Consider the following 22,814-nt stretch of genomic DNA (forward strand, 5'->3'; position numbering starts at 1 on the left):
GAAGACAGCGCACAGCAGAGTGAGGTGCAGGCCTTATTAGTGGAGCATCTCGTGAGCGTAGGCCCACCTTACACATCCCCTGTGACCGTGTCCATTATTCTCGGACATCAGACGACTACGTGTCCTCTATCCCTGGAAGTGACTCACACATGAGACCAGTGATTGCTGCGTGCACGCAGCCTAGCCAAGAACAGGTGACTGTGTAGGATGCTAACAGGTGCGTAGGATGCAGTGATGGATGGGAGGCAGAGCAAGGGTTAACAGGTTTACTTACAGGGGAAGCACTCCACGCAGGGAGGTAAGGGTTAAACAGTATAAGTGGCAAACTTAAGTACGACGGTACAAATAATTTCAATACAGTAGCAAGGGTTACAGGAAGACCAAACACTGCAGCTTCTGCTGCGTACTCTATAGCGCTGGCAACGGTGGGCGCGGTGTCCTTACTAATGGGGTTCAGCACACAGCAATACCCTGTCTTCTGTTGACAGTGGTCAGTCTCCGGTACCTTCCACTGCCTCTTGTCCATATACTGATGTGGCTAATAGAGGTACCGGCCACAGACCTGTATGAGCCAACGTGGCTCCACAACTGTCTTAACTGGTGTGGCCGGATACCAAGGGTCAGGACAACTATTCTGTGTCCACGTCAGGGTGCAAATGTCAGTTCTGTTTGTGGTCTCTCTTTGGCAACGCGTGTGCGGTACTCACAGTCACGTAGTGTACGGCACCTGGTTCTCTCTGGCAGTCACTGGGCACACACCGCACATCTCGCTCTCCCGGGTCCCCACTGTTGGTGGTGGGTGACACTGAACTGCTTGGTGCTAATGCTCCCGGTCAGAGCACTCCTCTCTGTGGCTACTGCGACACCCGGCTTGGCTCCGCTTTGTGTGCACGTCTCTGCACACCTGTTTTGCACGGCTCTGCTCCGTACAGCTCTGCTCTATATGGCTCTGCTCTGCGCGGCTCTGCTCTATATGGCTGTGCTCTGTGTGGCTCTGCTCTGCCCGGCTCTCACTCTCCTGGTTGCGGCTGAACACACTACACCCCCCATCCTTCAGGCCTGCTACAGCACTCGCTGGAGGGAGAAGTAGAGCACGCTCCTCACTGCTCTGTGCTGGCCCCACACTGTTCTGCTTCATGCGCTTTTTTCCGCTTTCATTCTGCCCCCCTCTCACAGCAGGAAGCCCCTCCTCTCTAGAGCTTCCCTCAGGCCACAGGGGGAGGTCCGTCTCACTCAGGCCCCCCCCCCCCGGGAACAGTGGAGACCTGTGGTCTGGTCAACCTCCCTACAACTGGGCCAGAGTGTTCCGACTCCTCCCCCGCATACACCGTGGAGCAGAGCCACGCTCCAGCGGCATCGCATATAGAACTGAGTTCAGCAAAGACTCTCTGCCTGCATCGTGGAATCGGACCTCCGTCTACCCAGGACAACCCCGGAGCATCACATGCCGCCGTTGTTGGTGCCACCGTTGGAGACCGAGACGCTGCAATCAAGAAGCCGACAGACTGATAAGTTTTACACTTTTTCTCCTTTGGACATTCACCTAGCACCTGTTTCCCCTATTCATCCCTACAGGTCCGGTATTGTTTTATACCCTATCTTCCATACTTATTTACTCCCTGCGTGAAGTTAATCTGTTAATAAATTTGTTAACTCTTGATCTGCCTCCAGTTCGTGACGACATCCCAATCCCTGTAACTCTAGGCAGGCGCAGTTAGTTTTAATAACAAAAAGAAAACTTCTCTGGTTTATTGCTAAGTTGACTGCTGTGCTGACCTCATGATGAAAGTGAAACGGTGATCTCAGCGGGTCTGTATCAACATTCCATCTATATTGACATGGCCGCTAAGCTTAGTGATTGGCTGCAGTGCTTTCAACGTGATGTCAGTACTGCAGCTAATTACAAACACCGAGAGCAGCAGCGCATACTCAGCAGTAGACCCATGGATGATGAGGAAAGTGCAGTTTACTTTATGAAAATAAAATATGTCTGGAGACTGGGATTTTCTGAAAGAGGACAATTATTTTCTGCAATTTTCTAAATAGTATTTACTAGAAATAGTTTATATTTTGATGCTGCAGAGCATCTGTAAGTATTTTATCTAGCTGAGTGCTTGTGCAAAACAATTCCAATGACATACTGATAGGGAATTCAGATAGTGAGCCCCATCGGGGACAGCGATGATAATGTGTGCAAAAATTATAAAGCGCTGCGGAATATGTTAACACTATATAAATAAAAGAGATTATTATTTTTACAAATCCATCATAACTTATGATTCTGACAAGAAAAAAGCATAAGAAATGGAAAAAAGTGCAAGATAGAAGCTTGCTGATATATGAGCTAAGAAAGATAACACAGATTTCACATTCAGCCTATATTACTGAGAGAAATACTCCCGCAAGAGAAAAAGCTACACACATTCCAACTTTTCTGCAGGACATTGAACATTTTGGGTAGTTCTTGTCTTTTTTATTTTTAGAATAACAGTAAAGGTTCCACAGAAATTAAAGTTCTTACATTCTGGATTTATTTATTTCCCATTGCTTAAATAATGCTGACATATTCTGTAGTGCAGTACACGAGGCATGGCAAAACTATCAGGATGGATTTCTCTTTCTCGGGAAGCAAAGCAGATTATACTTTGCTCATTGTCAGCTCCATTTTGAATAAGTCTGCTTTTACATTGCCTATAAATGCTCCGTGTCTGACCTGGTAGAAAAAAAATGTTCTTTGTAACACAAGAGTTATTTCCCTATGGAGATAGATAATTGAAATAGTGGAAAGCTGTAGAAAAAGCAATCTGATGCAAGAGCAAAACATGATCACATTGTAAGAAGAAGATTAAATGAAGCAGAGAATTGTATCTACTTCTGTGGAGCACATTCCTGATCCCTGCTAGTGCCACTCCACAATGCACAAAATACCATATATATATATATATAGGATGAGTTTTATTAATTGACAAATAAATGATTTATATTCCAAAACATTCACAGCTAGAGTTTGATGCATTTAGTTACTGACCTAAAATCACTCGAACACTGAGCCCCCAAATCACATAATAATCATAAAGTAATCCCCCTTCTCAGTACCTGTAAAGACCAGGGACCTCTTTTGGCATGCAAAAAATTATTTTACTATGTTAGTTTCTTTAGTGAATAAAGTTACACTAAGTTTCAGTCGTCAAGCTTAATTTGTTCATTCATTTTCAAATCATGAGTAATACAGTAACTCCTTCTCAATATTATACAGCTCTGGCAAAAATTAAGAGCCCACTGGAAAATGTTCAGTTTGTCTGATTTTTCTCTTTATAGGTATATTTTTGAGTAAAATGTCTTCGAATTTCCAAGCAATAAATTTTGTATTTTTTTTTCTGAAAAGGAGAAATGGTCAAAATTTAAAAATAACCAGTGCTTTCAGACCTCAAATAATGCAAAGAAAACAAGTTCATAATCATTTTGAAACAACAATACTAATGTTTTAACTCAGGAAGAGTTTAGGAATCAATATTTTGTGGAATAACCACGATTTTTAATCACAGCTTTCATGCGTCTTGGCATGCTTTCCACCAGTCTTTCACACTGCTTCTGGCGCAAAAAATTAAGCAGTTCTTCTTTGTTTGATGGCTTGTGACTATCCATCATCCTCTTGATTACATTCCAGAGGTTTTTAATGGGGTTCAGGTCTGGAGATTGGGCTGCCCATGACAGGGCTTTGATGTGGTGGTCTGTATAGTACATACTAATATACTAAAAGTATACTATAATGCACCACTAAGCAAGTCCATCTTTTGACAAACTTTAGTACCGCCTCTTTGTCTTCTTAACCCCCTTCCATAACATGATGGTGGCAGATTGGATTGCATGTTCAATGTGAGTACCCTGAAACACAGTGTCTGCAAATTGAGAGGTTGATTTGGCCATTATCCTAAGTCATGTGGCAAGGCTTGCTAGAGAGTCGATATTGACTTTTAGGACTGCTACTTCCACCAGAGTTCTAGTCCTCTTGCTCTCTGAAGAGACAATTTGCATTTTTCTCAGGGGAGCATTGCAAGGCTTAAAAGTCTCCTCGCCTTGACATGTCAAGCTTGACATGTCACTCTCCGCAAGGAGAAATATTACCCCTTGAATTCAGGTTCCTTTTAAAAACACAATCGATAACAATAAACAAGATGTTCCTGATTACATCTAAAGGCTTCTTACGACTGTGTCCTCATCTGAAATTTTCCGAAGTTAAAGACATTGAGGGACTTAGTGAGGATTAGTGGCTGCTAATCAAGGAGGCAGGTACTTGATGCCAATGAAGTAACCACGATTAACCAGTATGAGCACAGAAAAAGCTTAACGGATTACATAATAAGGCAATTTAGTGCTATAAATGACTACAATTTGCAGCTATAGAATAAATGCTGGAAAAAGAATTTGAAGTATTAAAATTATGATGTTCATATCTTGGGGGAGAGTTATTAAACAATTTATTACACAGTTTACACCAGTTTTCTGGTTGAAAATAATCAAAAATTTGGATACAAGTGTGCAAAGCATTGCAATATTTTATTTTTGCTTTTACCCTGCCCTCACCACTTTTTATAAAACATGCAAGACTCAATGGGAGACACCCAACCATGTGAGGCTTAAGGTGGCCATAATATCATATTAAAGACATTGGGATGGGCAGGACATGCAATGTTTACTAGCTGCTTGACCGACATTTTCCAAGAGAAGTTGGGGAAACAAAATGTCTGAACCTTTTTCCTCAAGGTAGCTAGTTAACTGCCAAAGGTGTTTGAGAGTGGTGTATTACGGTACCCTCTCTGCACTGAGGAAAAATGTATTCTCGGCCGAATCAAGTGTGTATGTATATGGGGGGTCATGAGTACTAATTATCAACTGACAGTTATTGAATATGTATGAAAATCTTTGGCTATGTTCACATCTACACTCCTTAACATTTAGCTGACAACACCAAGAAGGAAAAGTGGTGGAATTATAAAAATCACAGGATCGACAGACATGCTAATGTTTTGTAAATTCTAAAAAAAAATGGAATAAAAATGTTCAAAACATCTTGTTTTATTCAGTACTGAGTATGTTCTCCACATGCAGGCATAAACACACTTACACGCTTGGCATGCTATCAGTGAGGTTATTAATGGTAATCGGAGGAATGTTCTGCCATGCTCTTGGGCATCTGCTGCTGGCAGATCTCTTTGCAATTGCCAATCGATGACTTCCCAGATATGCATGAAGGGATGCGAGTCTAGAGATGCTGCAGGCCATGGTAGCACATTAGGTCACACAAGCTGCTCAGAATAGCACAAACAACATGTGGCCTGGCATTGTTGTGTCGAAAAATGGCTTCTGGGACACTGTAGAGAAATGACTGTAACACTGGTTCTATGATTAATCCATTCTGTACTGCAAGTGAAATTGGATATCCATACCAGGGCAAAAGCAGCAATGTCTACAAAAACCATCAGAAGGCATGTATATGACATTGGACTCCAAAACAGAAGTTGAGCTCTAGGGGTTCTACTGACCTCCCACGACCAATCTCTAAGGCTCATCATAATGCAGAGCAATATGGCACTGGAGCTTGGAATGGAAGTGTATTCTCTTCAGTGAAAAATCCCACTTTTGTCTTTGACACATTGATAGCCAAAGATTAGGCAATCTTTCATACAGGTCCTACTTGCCAACCATTCCACTGGACTCACTCATTCTTCCTCTCTGCCTGCTCCTAAATTAATTCTAAGTTGAGACATGACTGAATACTAGGTACCTCAGGTGCAGCACCATGGAATCAATGGTTCTCTAAAAATAAATAATTATTATTATAATAATACCTTCCATCTGACATGTCTCTGACAGTTTGACGTTAGCCTCTCCACATCTACCTCCGAGCTTCAAAGGCTTCCTACCTCTACCTCACAGATGCGACACCCAGTTTTCAGCATCTACAGCATGCAAGCAATACTATGAACTTCCTCTGAAGTTGCACTTCAACACCACTTTCAATCTGTCTGTTTAACCTCACGGGTGTCTGGTTTTCCAACCTGGGGAAGACATGAAGGCAAACTTGGTGTAGAACTCCTTTTTCACCTGTTGACAAGTGTTGTAGCATGAGGAGGCCGCATAGACCACCCAGTAGTTTACAAACTAGATGATTAAAGCACCTACAATAAAATCCTACTGACCTTATGGTAAACTTTACATTTTTACATAACACTGGTCTACAAAAAAAAAAATTTCTGGCATGGACTTTAAGAACAGTTTTAGACTAATTTGAGGGTGCTGAATTCCAATCTGATCTTATAATTTCTTTATCACATCACGTTTTTGCGCTAAAGGTATATTGCCCATTTTCATGAATTCCATGATAAATATAAGTAGTGTATGAAAAGTGCTGGTTTATACGGTTCACTAAGGTAAATTTAGTTTTCATTAAAGGTACCTTCACACTAAACGATATCGCTAGCGATCCGTGACGTTGCAGCGTCCTGGCTAGCGATATCGTTCAGTTTGACACGTAGCAGCGATCAGAATCCTGCTGTGATGTCGTTGGTCGAGGCTAGAAGGCCAGAACTTTATTTGGTCGCTGGATCTCCCGCAGACATCGCTGAATCGGCGTGTGTGACGCCGATTCAGCGATGTCTTCGCAGGTAACCAGGGTAAACATCGGGTTACTAAGCGCAGGGCCGCGCTTAGTAACCCGATGTTTACCCTGGTTACCATCCTAAAAGTAAAAAAAACAAACGCTTCATACTTACCTTCAGCTGTCTGTCCTCCGGCGCTGTGCTTTCCTGCACTCACTGTGAGCACAGCGGCCGGAAAGCAGAGCGGTGACGTCACCGCTCTGCTTTCCGGCCACTGTGCTCACAGCCAGTACAGAGAAGCACAGCGCCGGGGACAGACAGCGGAAGGTAAGTATGAAGCGTTTGTTTTTTTTACTTTTAGGATGGTAACCAGGGTAAACATAGGGTTACTAAGCGCGGCCCTGCGCTTAGTAACCCGATGTTTACCCTGGTTACCTGCGAAGACATCGCTGAATCGGCGTCACACACGCCGATTCAGCGATGTCTGCGGGAGATCCAGCGACCAAATAAAGTTCCCTTGGGGATGTGAGCGAGGGGAGCATTTTCATCAGGACATTAAAACAATGGAAGAACAGTATCCAGGCCAGGGGGGACTCACATATGATGGCTGACTATTGCTGGAGCTTGATGAGACAACCGAGAAGCTGTACATCACAGATCAGCCAAGAAAAGAAAGTTCAAATAACTGGCATTTGTCATTCATCTGTGTGCCATATATATGTGTTTTATATTTTGTAGTTTAATTCTGTAAGTATATTTGATTTGCTGTACATAGACTTTGTAATCTTTGTTATTCCTTGATTAACAATATACAAAATGTAGTACCGAAAATCATGTGTTTTTATTGTAAAACATTAGGAGTAATTTTCATCAAAAATTAAAAATATCTCGAAATCCTGATGTGATAGCCAAAAACGGAGTTCATATTCGTAATCAGCAGCCAAAATTGACTTAAAATATGTTTTAAAACCTTTTGCCAGAAAAATTGCGTTGACCAGTGTAATTGTTCTATTCCTGACTAGGATATAGTTATCCATATAGCATTGCATGTTGCCAGATAACATCAGAGAATGTCCAAGTTAAATGTCCAAGTTAAACATGCTTCTTGCTGTTGCTCGTAAAAGGAGGTCCACAGTGGAGGGTCCCCAAACATATCGTATCTATAGGTTTTTTCCAGATGGGGCAATCCCCTCAATGCACTGAACAGAAGATATGCACTGAAGAAGTTTTGAAAGTGCAAATTAAATTATCATTATGGGCTAGCCTAGAAGTAATAATGAAATGATGCAGTCAAGATGATTTGAAGTTCTGATTTGAAATTCTCCTTTATACAAAGCTGATACAATAATCTCTTTATTTTTTCCTGCAGTGGAGCCTTCTCTGAGGTTTTTCTAGTAAAGCACAGAGCTACTGGACACCATTATGCACTGAAGTGTATAAAGAAAGTGAACAGTTCAAGAGATCGAAGCTTGGAAAATGAAATTGCAGTGCTGAAGAAGTAAGACTTCTATATGTCACATGTGTCAAATCAAGTGCTAATACACATAAAAACTAATTGCTCTGGGATCACTTGATTATCAAAAACATTCCAGTTCAAGACAAAGAGCGTATCTGTTAATGGCCAGGACTTGTGGACTGTAATATTGATGACTGTTCTGTAGGATAGGTTATCAATATCAAATTGGTAATGATCCAGAACCCATCATCCCCACAAATCAGCTATTATTCGCCTCAGCAGTGGATGGATGCACATAATGTACAGAACTGGAACACCAAAGTTCAGTTCACTGTGTACTGGCCATTATCAGGTGCAAGTTTACTTCCCAAGAATGGCTGCCACACAGTGTATAGAGTTGTGCTGTTCCAGATAATACACTGTTTTCACCAGGCCACTGCCAGAGCTGGTTACAGCTGATCATGAGGGTGCTGGGTGTCAGGCCTCCATCAATCGATGAATAGGTCATCAATGATTTCAGTTCTAGACAAACCCTCTAAGAACCAATTAAGGAAGCATGCTAATCAGTTATTGACTTTAAAGAGCTTTTGCACTATATTGTTGTAAATACTTTTATTCTCCAAAATACAAAAGTATTCTACGACTGATACCTCTATTGGCTAACCAAAAAACTATTTTCAATCTTTCAGAGCACCTGAGGTTCCTTAATCAGATAGATTTACAAATGAATGACTGTGTTAAGAGCACAACATTTAAGAGCTGTCACAAAATGTCCTGTTGTAACATCTTTTAATTATGCTCTTGTCTGAGTCATTCACTTGTAAAGTCGCCTGATGAAGGAGTTTCTGTGGTCTGAAAGCTTGCAAATATAATTTTTCTGGTTAGCCAATAAAGGTATCACTCCTAGGATATTTTTGTATTTTTTGGGCATAAAAGTATTCGATTTTTCTGACTAACACGGTGACGCAATATAATTAGCACTAAACTGTGATATGCTATCACCCACTGGTTGGAGTATGACTGTCGGGATCCTTGCTGTTTGCAGATTGATGGGGCTAGTTATATGGACTGCTCCTTTTAAAGCTTTTTTTGCACAGAAACATTCCCAACAACACACGGTGCAATACAAGCCTATTCACTTCAGTAGAGCCCTGTGGTAGACAAAAGCTATAATATTGTATGATGGGATCGGCTACCCACAATTTTAAGTCTGTATTTTAGCAACAACAAACTAAATTCACACTGAGGAAATTTAGCAAAGTTGATATTCCCAATGTTATATTAAATAGGTTCTCCGATGGTCTTTTGATGACTGATGACTTTAGTAATTTTTAGAGTTAAACTAAAACACATTTCTCTCACAAATAAAGTGTTTCCTGTTTCAAGCACCACCCATCAATTGTATCAAAGTAACTGAAAAAAAAAACATTTTGTCCTCTTCTCATCAGGATTAAACACGATAACATTGTGACACTTGAAGACATCTATGAGAGCTCTTCACACTTCTACCTCGTTATGCAGCTGTAAGTAATCTTCTCTACCAAATGCATCGGTTACTATGGCTAAATTCAATTTTTTACGACAATATAATGTTCTCTATGGTTGAAATGTTCTAGGACAGGAGCCCCTAGAGTTACAATTATAATTGGTGCCATGACAACCAGTATGGCTATGCTCACACACCATGTATTTGCAGCTTTTTTATGCATATAAGAGGTTGCTTTATACAGTACCAAGAAATCTTATGCACACACTTTTTATTTTTTTCTCGTATGAAATTGGGAACTGTCAATTCTTCCAGCCTCTTTGCAGCATTTTTTTCACCCATATAAAGCAATAAAATGTGCAAGAATACTGCAGCATTTTTTGCTGCGTTTTGGATGAATAATACAAACTTTATTAAACATGTACTGTAGACAAATCACATGGTAATCAGCACAAAAATAAAATAGATTAAAATGTTGCAAAAAAGCTAAAATGCTAAAATCAAACTGTAGTTCACTCCCTATAGTGAGCACAAAAGATTCTTCAGCAACTTCTTATGCCATCTTGAGCAACAATCAATTGGCCTGGTCCAGGAAAAAGGGACATGGAAAAATTATTTTAACACATCTCTATTGTGACGCTAGTCACTTCTCATGGACTAGCTCAAAGACAGAGTGGTCAGGAGGTCCAAGGTCAAAAGCCAGGATGGTGCGTCAAAGACAAAAGGATAGTCAGGGGCAAAGTCTGGGCTCTGGTAAATAAAGTCAGAATACGTCAAAGGCAAAAGGGGTTATACAAACAGGTAGTAGAAAGATAAATTCAAGGTCTGGCAACAAAAGATCAGAATGTCAAAATACAGAGCACAGAATACATAAACAACGGATGTTAAGCTTCAATTTGCAATGATCTGACATTGCCATCCAGTTAAATAGCAATGATCTGGAAAGGAAAACACCTGAAAGAAACCCAAACACAACACCGAAAGCCTGACATGCCACTGCTATCCAAAGGCTGGCTGAGCTGTCACCCACAGCGTCCCTAGTAAACAGTGAGTGTCGGAATTGGGACATCTATTGAAGACAATCTGTCACTAGGTTTTTGCTTCCCAAACCAAGAGCTGCATAAAATTTAGGCTAGACTGAGCTCATCAATGACAGGACTAGCAGATCTGATGTAGGTAAGGTCTCATTCAAACATACAACCTGAAGATGTCTACCCCTATTTTATGCAACAATCAGATCAGACCTGGTGACTTATTCCTTTAACTTATGAATGGGACAGTCACAGAAAGTGAACATAACCCAAAATCGATCTATGAAATATAAATCAAAGATAATTGGGTCCAACATTTTTATTTAGGAAAGCCCGTGATACAAACAAGCCATGAAACTTCAGACTACAAGGAAAATCGGCCATATGACAGGACGTGTGCAGAATGATGAGGATGATGTAGAATTCAACTAGCACTGATATTAATTTGTAATAAAATAAACTTTCACATTTTAAAATATTGTTCTAATATTTCCAAAATATAAATCTTGCCCTCTGTCTAGTATGGTATAGTGTTAATATTACCCGCCTTTTTCCAATCCTAGGGTATCGGGAGGAGAACTTTTCGATCGCATCTTAGAACGGGGAGTGTACACCGAGAAAGATGCCAGTAATGTCATCCGCCAGGTTCTCTCGGCTGTAAAATATCTTCATGACAATGGTATTGTTCACAGGGACTTAAAGGTAAAAATTCAAGAACATATCATATTCTGACAAAAGAAAAAAATTCAAACTAATTTCCTTAAACTGCACTGAAATGAGAAATTATAGGTTTTCTTTTTTATTCATTGAACCGAAAATCTTATAAAAACACCCAAAATCCATAAAAATGCATTAACACTTGTGTAAAAATCAATATAAAAAGAGATATTGTTACTCCTATACAACTACAAATGTCCACCTATGCAATTACCTTGTATGTCGTGCCTTGCAGCCAGAAAACCTTCTTTACCTCACTCCAGATGAAAACGCAAAGATTATGATAACAGATTTTGGTCTTTCTAAAATGGAAGAAACTGGGATTATGTCTACAGCCTGTGGCACTCCAGGATATGTTGGTATGCTTGATGATTCTTGATATATACTTACTAAACTATAGAAATTGACAAGCATTATCTCTGATCTGCACCACACATCTAGTTATAGTCCTATCAGTGAAAAAAGGAGCCTTGGGGCTAAAAAAGTAAGGAAGAGTCTAAACAATAGTTCGTCTCATCCATAGGATAGCATTTACATTGAAAGATATTCGTAAGTGAGAATTCTTAAAATGCTCATTTCACGATTATCTTGCCATCTAAACAGGCAGCTGATCACCGATAAACAATCACCGATAAACAATCAAAAAGCTTGTTCATTGGTTTATTTTTGTGCAATGTGAAAGATCATTGTTCTCAGTGGTGCATGATCCTGTGTTAACTATGAGCAAAGAGCAGACTATGAGCCCTGATCCATGTTTTACAGATCATTCAATGTGTATCGTCCATTGAGTTCTATTTGGGTAAACACGGCCATCAATCAGTAACTCTCTCAACATGTTCTACCAAGTATTCATGTGTTTTCAATAGGGAGAATGGCTTACCTTCCCTAATATCAAAAGGATCAAGTCTTTAACCCCTTCACGACATATGACTTACATGCACGTGTCCTTACCGTTGATGCAGTCTCGCCCCCCAAGCCCGCATCTTTCACAGCACATGACAGTTGATTTAATCAGCCATCATGTGCCTTTAACAGCCATGGGTGGAGCGTTTCAATGGGTTGTCATGACAGCCGAGGGTCTGCTGATGACTCCTGTGCCTGTCATTTTGATCCTCCTATAAATGCTAACCTGTGGCTGATGCACTGCTATGTATAACACAGATGATCGCAGCTTCAAGTCCCCTAAAGGGACTATTAAATACAATGAAAAGTAAAAAAAAAATTTTTAAATAGGAAAAAAAACACAACGACCCCCCACAAAAGTTGAAATCACCCATTGGCAGAATCAATTATGGCTGTCCCTGGGGAAGCTGAAAACAGCTGGTCAGTAGCAGTTCCAGATGTCAAACCTTCACTGATCTAGTTTGACCCAAAGATAGTACATCAATATCATAAAGATAGAAAACCCTTTAGACCTTGTGCACACATTGAGTATTTGGTCAGTATTTTCCCTCAATATTTGTGAGCCAAAATTGGGAGTGGGCAAAAAATGCACAAGTGGTGATGTTTTTCTATTCAACTTTCCCTCTGATTGTTCCTCTCCTGGTTTTGGGTTACAAATACTGACGCAAAATACTGACTCAGCGTGTGAACGTGGCCTTAGTAAGAATGATCCTTATTTTTTATGAGGTTTTAATTGAGTTCACAGATTGACTTATGGAGATGTGAAAAACCAAGGATAAAATAGATTTGTGCCTGGATCAGTCTTTTTAGGTGGAGTCTTAGCTTTTATATATTACTCACATTTAACAAGAATTCAACATAATATAATTAATTAATTTTTGCACGGTTGAGATAAAATAAGTTTTTTTTCTTTTAGCTCCTGAAGTCCTTGCACAAAAGCCATATAGTAAAGCAGTGGATTGCTGGTCTATTGGAGTCATAACTTATATTTTGTAAGTAACTCACTTAGTATGTATACTTGAACGCGTTTCTGATTTTTGTTTCCCATTTTCGAAGGTGATAAAGCAATAAAGAATATTATATTTGATAGAAGTGACCATGACTGTGATCGATGATTGCTTTGTGTTGGTCACAAGAGATTTAAATATTAATAAATACCGAATATGAGCAAAAAAAGAGAAAGAGGTGGAATCTGGCAGAAAGTAGGAAAATGTGAAAGGACAACAGTGAATACATATGAGGTTTATAACATGGCCAAAGATAAAACATGCTTTGTGCTTACGTTTAGACTTTGTGGATACCCCCCATTCTATGAGGAATCGGAGTCTAAACTCTTCGAGAAAATTAAAGATGGATCATATGAGTTTGAATCGCCATTTTGGGATGATATTTCCATATCTGGTAAGTGCATATTTTATTACATTGATATGGAACACATTTGCTCCTATTAAGAACCTGTAAAAAATATGATAATATAAATTGTTGCACTAGAAATCTTTGAGTTTTGATTCGTGACCTTTTGGTTGTCTTAATTTCTTAAATATAGACTTTGATATGTTTTTTTCTAGCCAAAGATTTTATCAGAAGTCTGCTGGAAAAAGATCCCAAGAAACGATACAACTGTGAACTAGCCCTGAAACATCCATGGTGAGATGCCGTTCCTTAAGTCCTCTTTGCAGAGCAGGGTGATTTTACCGTGATTTAACCACATGAACAGCTGTTAGATAGGAATCGTGTGGCACTTCCCATGTTGGTGCTAAACATCTATCCTTAGTGCCTTATTAAACTCTCTGTCCTAGCTGAATAAAATTAAAATGATCCAATAAACACAGTATAGCAATTTGGAAACATCTCACTATTATATTTGTGCCTACCAATTATGATCATCTAATTAGGCCACGCTTAGCAAAGGGAATTACAAACCGTTAATATATGGCGTTCTTGTAAATATCTTTCTGAAAGCAGAAAATTAGTCCTAATGTGTCTGCTGACAAAGACAGTCTATGTATGTTACTAATAATACGTCCATGCTTACACATTATATATAAATGGCTCTTCTTCAAGTAGTAAAACAAGTCCTGATCATAAATCATGATGGACTTGCTGAGAGTGGGAAAGCCGTTATTTAACACTTTGGACATTAAGAAATGTAAGGTTAATTTTAATATTAAAATGAAGCTGAAAGCTGATACATGCTGCCCAATCTAGGGCCACTGCCTGTAAGATCTCAGTCAGGTATGTTTCATTCTGAAACGCTTTCAGGGAAAACACACTTTAGAAGTTGCCGGTTACCAAGACCGTGTTGGAGACTAGTCGGACAAGTCCCCACAGACTTCTTCTTGCCCTCTGCCTTGGATTGACAGATCTCTGCCTATGTGTGTATAGGCAGGGACCTGTCAATCCAGGGCAGTGGGTGGGAAGAAACCGCTGGGGACCTGTCCGACTAGTCTCCAACACGGTCTTGGTCCCCAGAGGCTTATAAAGTATGTTTTTTCTCTGAAACTTCTCTAAAACACCACAACATTTCATAGTCAAACATGCCTTGGTGAGATCATACAGCCAATGCCTGACACATGCTGCTTCTGGATTGGGCAGCATGTATCAGCTGTCAATTTCACTTTAAGCACAAGTCAAAATGACAAAACTTTCTTTAAAGAGGTTGCCTACTTTGAGGAAAGTAGGCCTTAAACTCGTAAAATAGATAACTCAGCAGGTACTCTCCCTCCCAGCATTCAGGTAAACTCGATAGCACTTACAGTATGTCACCTCTCTAGCCAGTCACCAAACTCAGTACTCATGCACTGAGCTAAGCTGAGTATGACATCAACATGTGCCCAGTCGCTGAGATTAGAGACTGGCTGGAACAGTGACGTGTGCAATTGACATGACGTCAGTGAAACCACGAAGACTGGAGCAGCATCGGGAAGCCAGTGCGGTATCTGTGGAGGGTGAGTTTGAGTTTGTTATTTTACTGAGTTTGCGGCCTACTTGCCTTAAAGCAGACAAACCCTTTAAATATCAGGCATCTTCTCTAATCCTGACAATTAGCTGTTAGTGTCTGTTGAAGCTGCATCAAGCCAAATAATTACCACCCAGAGACCTATGGATATGTAGGATCACATGGCAGCTGCTCAAATGGATGACTTCTCGTGTGACGCATGGGCAGGTAGCATCTACCTTTTGCTTTCTGAGAGCTAATCCAATATTTTTTTCTCCCATATATTCCAAAAAAAGTATTGAGTATGTTCTTTAGTACATTAACAATGGACTTTCATACACTGCAGGATTGCCGGGAATACAGCTCTCCATCGAGACATCTACCGCTCAGTCAGCATCCAAATCAAGAAGAACTTTGCTAAAAGCAAATGGAAGGTGAGTAATGAGTAATAAGTTTATAAAATGAATGCTTTTCTGCGATTGGTTCCTATTGGGCAACAAAGTGATATTTTCTTTTAGCCACCCTTGATATATGAGGCTCCCATTGTATGTGCATTGGATTTTTATCTGAAAAACTGAGCTCCGATTCATATAGAGTAAACTAGCTAGATAGAATATTGGAGATTAAAATTACATGATGTTAAAATGTGGATGGTGAAATTGGGGGAATCAGATATTATAAAGAAGACGGTATTAAATCCACGGCGAAAGTAAAACTATAAAGTCTATAAACTATAAAGTAGACAATATCCTTTGTGATGTTTAACTTTTTTGTATTTTCTTTTTCTGAAAGAAATAATAAAGAAATATAATATTATTATATCTCTTTTGCAGCAAGCATTTAATGCAGCAACAGTAGTTAATCACATGAAAAAAATGCATATGCATACTGATCAGGGCAGCCTGGGGTCTACTTGTGAAGAAAAGAATGGGCTGCCCACTATCAAAGTGACTAATGCCACAAGACCATGTTCACCCAATACCATCAGTGAAGAGCATAGAAGCCCCCGTGATACCTACACATTGCATCCTAGCAGAGAAGTAAATGTATATGATGCAGCCAATGTTAGAAGTAATTCTGATCTAAAGAAAGCTGGTTCATCCAAGAATACCAATCAAGTGAATCAACGGTTTCAGCAAAGCAATTTGTCTCATTGGGTTTCAAGTGGACAAAAGTCAACAGATTGTCAAATGTCCCCCAAGCCAGGCCATGAGGTTCAAAAATCTAAGAAATCAATAAAAAATGTAAAACAAAATAGTGCTACACAAACCAGCCCAGTACATCCAATGTCAAGTGAAACAATTCAAACCTGTAGTATGAAGGATGGATATTACATGACCCAGGTCAGCCAGGCTTCCAAGGTTACCACTGTGAGCAAACCAACTAATTTTGAAGGAGATACAAAAGTCAAGCAATCTAACCCAAAACCTAAAAGTCCCTCTCAATCACTTGATCTCCCCTCTTCGCCTACCTGTAAAAGTGATTCGCATCACAATTCACTGCAGAAGACACCTTCAAATACATCATCAAAAAAGTCATCTTCACCAACAACTTTTACAACTGACACTAGTCAAAAGCCTTCACCACAAGCAGGCCTAAATCCACCTCCAAGAAATAACTCAGAGAAAGAAGCCGGTTGTTCTAAAAGCCCAACTAAGAAGGGGTATGCTCAATCCTCTATCCAGGAAAGCGCCTTAAATAAAAACAGTTCTCCAAAAAAGGTAAACCTGGACTATGATATCTTGTGCATGGACCTCCCTCAGTACAAACCTTTGGACTTATCAAATGGGACTGTGAAGAATGAGAAAATTCCAGTAGCCACTAACATATTTGTGACTAAGGGCATCTCGGTAGAAACATATGAGAAGGGAAAACCTATTTCATGTCCAGAAACTGGCCAGATGAAGAAAAGTCACAAGAAACAGTAAGTCATTCTATACAACCCCATACTAACAGTTTCAAGTAGGCATAGAGCCAAGTTAAATAATGTCTGACAGAACAGAATGGAAACCCTTTATTTCATAAATAGGGATAGTAGACACCAGGCAAATCTGGGAAAACGGTATAATTTTCGATACCCAATCCGATATGGTAAAATATTCTACATTTTTGAAAAACTGAGAGTTGGGTAGCGAAGACCCCACTATGATTCTATTACCAGGGGCCTACACATGCCTGAAGAGCGCCCTGTTTGTAGGATAAACCTACTATCTCAATCCTTAATTTTTCAGTACAATTTTGAATTTCTTTATTGCTCTAATGGAGCTTTAAAAACTCTCTATTAAAGAGATTATCGAAAGATTTGAGGTCTAGATGATATTAAGGAACAAGATGTTTTAGACTCTCATGGTTCTACAACGTTTTACTTTGATCATTTGTTTTCGGAATAAAACTATGCAATTATTATTATTATTATTTATTATTATAGTGCCATTTATTCCATGGCGCTTTACATGTGAGGAGGGGTATACATAATAAAAACAGGTACAATAATCTTGAACAATACAAGCCACAACTGGTACAGGAGGAGAGAGGACCCTGCCCGCGAGGGCTCACAATCTACAAGAACTAAAATAAATTCAGTGCTTGCAGAACCCCTTTGGTGATTTTCTATAGAAATATCATGATGTTCCCCAGCAATAATAATATAGCGATAAGTCATTGTTTGCTGAAGGCTAAATGCTTTCTGTATAGAGATTTCACATTATTGTAAAGTAAATGAGGGGACAGGGACCAGAGAGCTGCTAAGGAAAGGACATTTATCAGTATTTTGGTCTCCAAGAAACACTATTAGTGTTTTCCCTGAAAACCCATTAAAGGGCTAGCTCTAATGAAATTTCTCGAAATGCAATTAAACTAACTTGGTAATATGTTTCAGCCAACAAAGGTGCCCCAATGCAAAGATACTGTATCTCAGGCCAGCTTGTGCTTGACATTGGAGTGAGTTAACCAGTTGTACCAGCAGAAAGGGGGCTAGCTTAGATATTGAAATTAGCCAATCAGCTAGCCCTCCTCACATGGTGTACCAACACAAGGAACTCTCTTACATGCACCAGCAGAACAAGCGGCTAGAACCAAGGACTGGCACAAACATCTTAAGATGGGGAACTTTGGTAATTAAAATATATTAGTACATTTTGGATCGTATAACTTTAAAGGTATTTATAGAGATTTTTTTTACATATATAAGTCCTTTAAATTAGATTCATTTTAAATGAAATCTGCCAGTAGGTTTTTGCTATGTAATCTGATGACAGCATGAAGTAGAGGCTGAAACACGGATTACAGGGATAATAATAATAATCTTTGTTTTTATATGTGTCACTTATTAGGCTGTGTGCTGTTGTTTCAATACAATTCGTGTTTTATCAGCATAATATTATCACTGTCCAGACTACATCTCCCATGCATCCTGGTCTGACTCCACCCCCAGCACTGATTAGCAGCTTACTGCCAATACACAGTGTACCCAGAAAGCTGTGATGCGGGCGGGGTTATCTTTCTGAGCACTGATAAAACTTTGATTGTGTCAGAATGGCGGCACAAAGTAAAATAAGTGATACATCGTTGGATTCAGGGTCTCTTTTCCTACATTATGCTGCTCTCAGACAAGGTAGGAAAAATCTGGTGACAGATTCCCTTTAAGCATCTTATGACATGACAGGAGGAGCATATTTTAAAAATATATAGATTGTGAGCCCCACCGATTGGTAGAAAAATGGCTATATGATGTCATTTACATTTACGCTACAGAGAAAGAGCTGATTGTGCTATACTCACAGATACACAAGTCTGTTGTTGGGATATTTAAAGGGAACCTGTCACCCCGAAAATCGCGGGTGAGGTAAGCCCACCGGCATCAGGGGCTTATCTACAGCATTCTGTAATGCTGTAGATAAGCCCTTGATGTTACCTGAAAGAGGAGAAAAAGACGTTATATTATACTCACCCAGGGGCGGTCCCGCTGCTGGTCAGGTCAGATGGGCGTCTCCGGTCCGCTGCGGCACCTCCTATCTTCTTTCCATGACGTCCTCTTCTGATCTTCAGCCACGGCTCCGGCGCAGGCGTACTTTGCTATGCCCTCTTGAGGGCAGAGGATAGTACTGCAGTGCGCAGGCGCCGGAAAGGTCAGAGGCCCGGCGCCTGCGCACTGCAGTACTTTGTCTGCCCTCAACAGGGCAGCGCAAAGTACGCCTGCGCCGGAGCCGTGGCTGAAGATCAGAAGAGGACGTCATGGAAAGAAGATAGGAGGTGCCGCAGCGGACCGGAGACGCCCATCTGACCTGACCAGCAGCGGGACCGCCCCTGGGTGAGTATAATATAACGTCTTTTTCTCCTTTTTCAGGTAACATCGGGGGCTTATCTACAGCATTACAGAATGCTGTAGATAAGCCCCTGATGCCGGTGGGCTTACCTCACCCGCGATTTTCGGGGTGACAGGTTCTCTTTAACATTTGGTTTGCATATTTAGTTACTGCACCTAGTTTTTTATATCCAGATGGAATGAATATAAGGATTTGTGAACTTTTTCTTGTGACTGATAATAGAGAACAAACATTTCAGTGACAAATCAGAAAATAAAGCCACTAAGTGTAGTAATTGCCGTTAATATCACCTTAGTATTGCAAGATTCAGCACTGAAGATGAGTCAAATCATGAAAATAAAATTCCCCCTAGAATGAAGTTTCTTGAAAAAAGGGTTTTGCAATCAAGGTTTATTAGCATGCATTTGTAAAAAAAATATTTAGTTTATATAATGATATCCAGGGACTTTTAGAGGAGGATGAGGTCAGATAATACTGACTACAGAAATTCATCACGTTGGCTCAATTACCTGCCATTTTTGAGTTGTTTGAGAGAAGGTGAATATTGTGGTGGAGATATATTTCTAGAAACATCATAAGTCCTATTCTTTAACTCCACTCCATGGATGGTTGTAAGAAATAGGGAGCTTTGTAGAATCTACTATATAATTGTCTAAGGGTCACTTCCATCTTTCCGTCTGTCTGTCTGTCTGTCCTTCTGTCACGGATATTCATTGGTCGCGGCCTCTGTCTGTCATGAAATCCAGGTCGCTGATTGGTCTCGCCACCTTACTATATACATACATACATATTCTAGAGTATCCGATGCGTTAGAATCGGGCCACCATCTAGTATATCTATATCTGTTGTAAACTGGGATAGGGAGTGGTAAATCTACATCCACAGACTATAAAAAGGGCAGGAGGTGTCCTAAACTATATCCTCGGACTGTTGTTTTAGGGGATTGGTGGTAGTAAGGCTGCAATCACTGGCTGTTGTTTTATGGGCTAGAAGGTGTTCAGGCTACATCCATAGATTGCCATTATAGGGAATAAGGGATTGTAAAGCCTACATCCATAGGATGCTGTTATAGAGGATGATCAGTGGTCTAAACCACAAACTGCTGACATAGGGAACGGAGATGATATAGAAGGGGGGCTGTAATGGGCGCAGCTGGATGAAAGCCCCCACATGACTGCGTTGCCAAGAAGGGAGTTTTAGAGTTTTGAATAAAAAAAGGGATCTTATAGGTGATTGGTGGAAATTTTTGAATAAGGGGTGGACCTAGTGGGGAAAGGAGGCAGGGGCTGGAGAAGTGCGGGAAGGATCACTTGTGAGGTGAATCATCAGGAGAGAAGAAGTGTGCAGCTACTCACCATGGCCTCCATAGACAGCCTCGTGGAGCAGCTGCGCAGGGAATCCAGGTCCAGGAGCGATGGATGGCTGGAAGAGCAGCTCACCAGGCTGCTGGGCGACTGCGGGAGCCGGGGCAGCAGGACCAGGAGAACCCGGCCCCCAGAAAGATTGTCCCCCGACATGTCACCGCGCGGCAGGCGCAGGCCGCGGAGCCCCTCCGGGGACCCTGCGGGGGCTGCGGGACGCGGCGCGACCATCCTGCCCGTCCCCCCCTCCGGCAGGAATCCACCCGGCGGCTCTGCCGGCGCGAGGCGGCGACGTGGAGCGGCGACCAGCCAGGCACGGCCCGATGCCAGGGCCGCAGCGGAAGCCAGGGCCGCAACGGAAGTGCGGCCTAGTCCGGGAGCGAGCGGCGGTGCGGCGCCCTCTAGCGGTGCCAGAAGCAGCCGGAGCACAGCGCGGGCAGCGGCGGCAGAGTCAGGAGGAGAAGGGAGCACAGCGACGTCAGCGGTGAGGGCCGCACAGGTAGTGCGGCCTAGTCCGGGATCGAGGGGAAGTGCGGCGCCCCCCAGCGGCGCCAGGAACAGCAGACTTACAGCACAGTCAGCGGCGGCGACAACAGGAGGAGCCAGGAGTCCAGCGACGGCAGCAGTGAGGGGGAGCCATGGAGCAGCGGTGACAGCGGCGGGCTCACCTCCCCTAGGTGGGCCTGGCAGCGGCACGAGACGACAGAGTAGGGCGACGGGCAGGCTGGCATCGGTGGTTCAGCTGGGCCCGGGACGCGTTGGTCGTGGGGCAGGTGCCGGTCGGGCAAGTAGGCCAGGAGGCCGAGGTGGATTGCAAACAGCCGTCAGGTCAAGATCCGCCAGGAGGTCCAGCGACAGGAGTGTATCGCCAGTCTCGGTCCCCCCTGGTGACGTGGAGGCCAGGGGCGCGGGCCTGGGGCAATTCAGCGGCAGCGACGACCCCGGATCTGAGAGCGAACATCCAGAAGATGGCGAACAGCGGGATTCCGGAGACACGGCTGGTGGGGACACAGCACCTGCGCAGCCTCGTGAGTACATGTCTATTCCTATTTCGGTGCCGGGTACGGTGGGGTTAGTGGAGGGGGTAGGGGACGCTGGTTCTGGGCTTCCTGGCGTTAGAGAGCTTTTGGCAGGTATGTCGCATATTTTGAGGCGATTGGACGCGGGGCCAGCAAGTAATATGGGAGGGTCACCTGCTGGGGCTTGGTTGGTGGATCCTGTTAGTACAGCCGGGGGAGGGGGCTCCGGTGAATTAGTGAGGTCTGGGGCGGCCGCGTCGGCCCAGGCAGCTGGGGTGTCAGTGTCGGTTCAAACGGAGACGGGTAAGAAGGATGAGATAAAGTTGGATGATCGGGCAAAAGGGGAGGTCTTTGTGTGCTTTGAGGGTCCCCTCGGTGCCCATTTAAAGAAGGAGGTGAAGGAGAAGATCTGGAAGGATGAATTTGTCGAGATTTTCTCCCTCCTCCCTTTGGAAAAATTTAATCTGGACAAAGGGAAAAAAGATGATAGCAAAAAGGAAGAGGAGGAAAAAAGGCGTTGGCGCCTGATTCCGCAAACGTTTGTTAATTGGCAACAGGCTTTTGCTATCTTGGCCAGTGTGATAGGAGAAAAATTCCCGGATAATTGCTCGGGTCTTTTCTGTTACTTTGATTCTATTGGTGAGGCACATCGTACGTATGGGGGCCAGGCTTGGCAGCGTTACGATGAACAATTCAGGCAGCGGAAGGCGGTTAGGCCTGAGATAAAATGGGAGCATAAGGACATTGGATTGTGGCTGAAGGTGATGGCCCCTGTGAGGTACGGGCAGTCCTTTCAAGGGGGCGCGGGGAGTAGTAGTCAGCAATCAGGACAAGGGGGAGGAGGAGGACAGGGGTATCAAGGGGCGAAGGAAAAAACGGGAACGTGCTGGCAGTTCAATGACGGCCAGTGCAAGTATGGCAATACCTGCAGGTTTAAGCACGTGTGTTCCCATTGTAGCGGAGCTTCACACGGGGCTTC

At 42.1% G+C, this 22,814-nt stretch overlaps 1 protein-coding gene across 4 annotated transcripts in view; it reads left to right on the forward strand.

Moving 5' to 3' along the window:
• The window catches only part of LOC138669647 (probable myosin light chain kinase DDB_G0271550), a 223,709-nt gene that overhangs the window by 192,112 nt on the left and 8,783 nt on the right, over positions 1–22,814 (forward strand). For all 4 annotated transcript variants that reach the window (XM_069756302.1, XM_069756304.1, XM_069756301.1 and 1 more), the window contains 9 exons: positions 7,969–8,097; positions 9,504–9,578; positions 11,136–11,274; positions 11,525–11,648; positions 13,109–13,184; positions 13,481–13,593; positions 13,761–13,839; positions 15,477–15,564; positions 15,964–17,054. In XM_069756302.1, coding sequence (XP_069612403.1) covers positions 7,969–8,097; positions 9,504–9,578; positions 11,136–11,274; positions 11,525–11,648; positions 13,109–13,184; positions 13,481–13,593; positions 13,761–13,839; positions 15,477–15,564; positions 15,964–17,054 — 1,914 coding nt within the window. The remainder of the gene's footprint in view (positions 1–7,968; positions 8,098–9,503; positions 9,579–11,135; positions 11,275–11,524; positions 11,649–13,108; positions 13,185–13,480; positions 13,594–13,760; positions 13,840–15,476; positions 15,565–15,963; positions 17,055–22,814) is intronic.

The sequence above is a fragment of the Ranitomeya imitator genome, chromosome 3 (assembly GCF_032444005.1).
Source record: "Ranitomeya imitator isolate aRanImi1 chromosome 3, aRanImi1.pri, whole genome shotgun sequence".
Taxonomy (NCBI): Eukaryota; Metazoa; Chordata; class Amphibia; order Anura; family Dendrobatidae; genus Ranitomeya; species Ranitomeya imitator.